Below are 5,421 nucleotides of genomic sequence, written 5' to 3' on the forward strand. Positions count from 1 at the left end.
AGATAGAAAGGTAGGAGAATAGAAAAAATTTTAGTTTTTCCTTATGGTGTTTGATTGGAGGAGTGGAAAAGTGGAGGAATGGAAAACTCTTTCATTTGGTTGATAAAAAAAAATAAAAAAAGAAAGGACAAAGTTTAGCTACAAAATTAGTTGTAACCTTAGGCTACAAACTTAATATCTTTTTATTGGAGGTGAATTTTGACAAATCCACCATTGGATTACATCTTTTTCTTATATCCTTCATGCTTGCAAAATTTCAAGAAAATTAAAAATCAATAGCTGTGTTATCAATAAAATTTTTAAATTGTAAGTTTTTGTAATTTAAAATTATGCACAAAATATAAGCTTATAAGTCATATAGTAAACAATATCCGATTGATACAAAATTTAAGATGTGTATTAAGAGAGTAAATAACATGCAATTTAACGGTTAGATTTTCAAAATATGATGTAATATTTATTTTATTGAGTGAGTTTGTAACCTTAAGTTACAACTAATTTTGTAGCTAAACTTTGTCCAAAATGAAATGATGGAAAATGTAATTTATATAAATTTACTTTCATACCCCTTTTCATACCCCTATTAGATAATAAAAATTAACGCATTATATTTTTATTTGAAATTTATGTATGGATAGGCACTTATATATATATATATATATATATATATATATATTTATATAACAACAACCCAAAAGTGACGAGGAATGCATAAGCTACAGCCAATTTTGTCCAAAATAAAATGATGGAAAATGTAGTTTATATAAATTTACTTTCATACCCTTATTAGATAATAAAAATTAACACATTATATTTTTATTTGAAAATTTGTGTATGGATCGGCACTTTTTATTTATTTATTTTTATTTATATAACAACAATCCAAAAGTGATGAGAAATGCATAAGCAACAACCAATTTTGTAGTTAAACTTTGTCCAAAATGAAACGATGGAAAACATAGTTTATATAAATTTACTTTCATACCCCTTTTCATACCCCTATTAGATAATAAAAATTAATGCATTATATTTTTATTTGAAATTTGTGTATGGATAGGCACTTTTTTTTTCATATAACAACCCAAAAGTGACGACGAATGCTTAAAAAAATATAACTGATGAGAGGAAAAAAAACCCAAAACAAATAACCAAAAAAAAAAAAAAAAATGGAGAACACATACAATAAATGAGAAGAGACAAACAATGATGAAAAAAAAAATTAATGAGAAGATTGGAAGAAAAAACAAAACAAAGAAGATGACTAAACCAAAAAAGAAAAAAGAATGTTGTCAAAGGGGGGTGTTTTTGTGCAAAACATGAAAGGTTTATTCCCAGATTTATCTAGCCTATTTTCTCTAAATTGGAAAGATCAAAATTTTTGGTGAGTTTGAGAAGAAATTATCTCGATCCCACAAAATATACTCCCACTTTTCTCCTCTTGCCAAACAACATCAAATCATTTTTTCTTTTCTTACTTTTCTATCTTTCCTATTTCACCTCCAACCAAATGCGGCCTTAGTATTATGTTCACCAAGCCTTCCATATTTTGTTGACTTTAATTTTCTGCCTTACAAAACATAGAAAAACTCAAAAAATGATTTCAGAAAGTGTTTCTTCTAAACAAATACCGTCTTAAGTAATTTTTCAAAGGGTTTGTTATTATTTATATTGTGAATGAAAGTTCTAATGCATATCAAGTATTAACTATATTAACAATACTTTGTGTGACTTGTAAAGTTGTGATTTACAATTATGTTTTATGTTAGCTTTATTCTATGACAAAAAGTGTTGTAAGTGCATTATATTATTGCCTCGTAATTTGTAGGATTTTATTGTATTGGGTTTAGTATTAAGTTGGTGAAGAATCAAGCATGAAATGAAGATCAGTGCAGTTTCGCAACTAGCTCGCAGGAAGTTCACGTGAGAAGCACATGCTGGAAGTTAAAGAGTCAAGTGTCAGGCTTTATTTTGAGAGTACTTTGTGAGATAGGCCATCTCATGAGGTACCCGCAAAACTCTCTGCTTGGAGAATTTTAAGTGTGATTTTCTTACCATTCACCCATATTATATATACCCTCATTACCCACAAAAGTAAAGGAGGCTACTCAGAGAGAAAAACCCTAGATAGGTTTTCTACAGCATAACACACTCACCTTTTAGAGAGAGAGCTACTCATCCTTAGTGAGAAATCATTGTACCCTCTTCTCCTTCCCTTTCCCATTGTCATACCTTGAGAGGAGATTTGTACTCAAACACAATCCACACCTATTCAGAGTGTGGAAAGTGTTTTGGAGCTTGGGAAGTTTTGGGGATTTGCCAAAAGAAGCCAATGAGGCTGGCGGATGCAATCGGGCGGTATTGTGGGATTCAGAAAGCTAGTGAAGACAAGACTACGAGAAGTCCGTTGGTAGTAGGAGTTTGGAGGGCTCAAGTACATTTGGGTAAACTAGGCTTGGAGGGTCTTTTGTTATCCATATACTTCAACCTATTCACTAGTGGATTGATTTTGACTTGGAGGGTCGCGGAGAGGTTCCGAGTTCTTTAGTTTCCTTTTCAATAACATGTTTTTGTATTATTTTGTGTTTGCATATTTTTTCTCTTACTCTTGTGCTTTACATTTACTACTTATTGTTCATGTTTGTGCATTAAAGTAGTTTCGGTGACTGCGTTTTCATTTACTCTTATTCCGTACTTAGATAAGTTAGAGTAAAAAGCAATTTAGCCGTAATTTTAAAATTGGGGTCTAAACAAGCTTGTGTGTTTTAGCACAAATTTGAGCCCTTTCATGCCTTACAAGTAAAGTTAAACTACCAATGTAATTTGCACGTCATAAGAATGAAAAATTATACAATACTTTAAAAGTACAATAATTTCTTATTCTCTCCTTTAAGAAGAAGTTTTATCGTGAATTTAATTAGTAGAATTCAATATTATGTACGAAGAATGAGTACACATTATTTTACCCAAAATTTTTATAATTGCACCTAAAGAATATAGAAAGGAGAGGCGTGGAAGTAATTTATGGAGGCCTTTGTGCTGTGGTACCATGACCGATGCAGAATATTGTATAATTACTCTAAAAAAATATAAAAAATGAGATGTGCTAGAGTAATTTAATAGTAGTAGCAAATGTAGTCAAAAGTTCTACATTGGGTACTGTTTTTGTTGTTTAAACAACAGTATACGTATTTTCACAACATTTTTTTTATTCACACATATTTTTATAATACTTTTTCACCCACACGTATTTCTATAACACTTGAACAACGTTATTAAAATTTTTTTACCATACGGGCCCTTAAAACTTGCCAAAGAATGGTAAGTTCTTTTAAAGTAAACGGCATGAATCTTTATTGGCCGAAAGTGATAAAATTACAAAACCAGAACTAAAGTGGTAAGTTGTGAATCTTGTGATTATAGACCGATCATAGCATGTCACTTCAAACACTTATGAAGTCATAAACACAAAATGTCACTTCAAACAATTAAGTCATAAAGACTCTTATTGTTATACATTCCATGCAACAGTAAACAAGTATTCAAATTCTTAACCCATGGAGGCGCTTAAAATATTCCTCATGTTAGGATTCACCACACTATATCCTCCATCTACCAAAAGATTGAGCCCGCTTATATAATTTGCTTCATCGCTAGCCAAGTAAAGTGCAGCTCGCGCTACATCTTCTGCCTTGAGAATTTGTCCCTTTAGATTACCAACATGATTACTTAGCACGAATTCTGCTTTAGATACATCAGCTTCACTCCTCTCTCCAGATATACCAGTCCCCAAGACTGCAAATGGAGACACACAATTTACTCTTATACCATATTGGCCAAGCTCAGCTGCCAAGCCTTTAGCTACCCCCACAATTGCACACTTTGAGGCTGCATAAGCATGACTTGAAATTCCTGCTATTGCTGTGGCTGCACTAGAAGTAAATAGTATGCATCCTTTGCGCTGTGGTACCATAACCCTTGCGGCATGTTTGGCTCCTAGGAAAGAGCCAACCAAGTTCACGCTAATAACTCGCTCTAGATCTGACTTCTTTGTATCCAGAATTCTCCCAAATACGCTACCGCTGTCCATGATGCCTGCATTGTTATACATTATATCGAGTTGTCCATGTTTGGCAACGGTGGTGTCAATAAGATTGCAGATATCATCTTCATTTGTCACATCACAATGGACGTAGCTAACATTTTCCCCAAGCTTATCTGCAATTTTTTGGCCTAGGTTATCTTCTATATCAGCAACGACAACCTTGGCACCATGTTCATGGAAGAGGAACACAGTACTTGCTCCAATGCCGTTTGCCCCACCAGTTACAATTGCGACTTTGCCATCTAGCCTGATGTGTATTGCAATTATTCATAAAAATTTATTAAAAAAATGGAGGAACTTGGTGCAATTCCCAAATGTGAAGTCAAATATACCTAAAAATGTGTAAATAATATGTATGTTGTAGATTACATATACATCCCTATTCGAAATCAAAACTTTCATGAAAAATAAGCATCCCATGCCACCGGGCAAAAATGCTTTTAATTCTGACAATAAAATTTATAATGAATTAACCATTGTTCTAAAAGTTTAAGTCATTTTCTCTTACTAAGTTGAATACAAAACGTTGGAACTTTTTTAGAACAACCTACTATATATGGGCAAATTATTTCCTTTAACCTACTAGGGGCGAATTATAAGAATATTTATATGTATATATTATTTAAACAAGTTACGTAACTCATAAAAAAATATGAGACTAAAACTACACAAAGATAGTCTATTCTATTTTTCTCAAAAAAAGAAAAAAGAAAAAAAAGATAGTCTATTCTATCATTAAATAGTAGGTTGAAGGATTAGAAAATGTTCAATTCAATCATATATTCTAACATAAGTTATGTTTACATGAATAATGTATATATGCCATACATAAATAATAGTTGTGCACGTTATATTAGTTTATCCTAGTAAAAATAACATAAAGAGAAACAAGAAAAACTCAAAAAATGGATGAAAACTAAGCACATGCAAAAATCATTGTAAGAACTTTGTGAAGCACATAGTCACTAACCTTTTTGCCATTGCCAAATAGGGAGAAAGAGATGGAGATAGAGAGAGGATTATTTCTCAACCTTAAACAAGGCTTGTGCCACAATTAGCCTTTTGAATCTATCGACTTAAATTTATAGGACAAAATGCAAAGCCTATTATCTTGGGAAGTGGGTCTTTCTTTTATTGTTTCCTACGTAACTTTTATTTATTTTTTTTTTGAAATATATGTTTTTGCTGACTTTTCGCGCGTCGGTGTTTGTTAATCTAATAATCTATGGTCGCCTGACCTTTCAATGAATTTATCTTGACTTCATTGGCCAAAAGGTGTTTTATTATTATTATTATTATTATTTTTTAATATATAATTT

The 5,421-nt window shown here is 31.7% G+C and overlaps 1 protein-coding gene across 1 annotated transcript; it reads right to left on the reverse strand.

Moving 5' to 3' along the window:
• Positions 1 to 3,332: 3,332 nt before the first annotated feature.
• Positions 3,333 to 5,148, reverse strand: LOC126690830 ((+)-borneol dehydrogenase 1-like). The gene is made up of 2 exons (XM_050385957.1): positions 5,073 to 5,148; positions 3,333 to 4,349 (listed from the first exon to the last, which is right to left on the reverse strand). Exons 1-2 carry the CDS (start codon positions 5,081 to 5,083, stop codon positions 3,548 to 3,550), a joined length of 813 nt encoding a protein of 270 aa, XP_050241914.1. The 5' UTR covers positions 5,084 to 5,148; the 3' UTR covers positions 3,333 to 3,547.
• Between the last annotated feature and the right edge of the window lie 273 nt (positions 5,149 to 5,421).

This window comes from Quercus robur, chromosome 7, assembly GCF_932294415.1.
Source record: "Quercus robur chromosome 7, dhQueRobu3.1, whole genome shotgun sequence".
NCBI lineage: Eukaryota > Viridiplantae > Streptophyta > Magnoliopsida > Fagales > Fagaceae > Quercus > Quercus robur.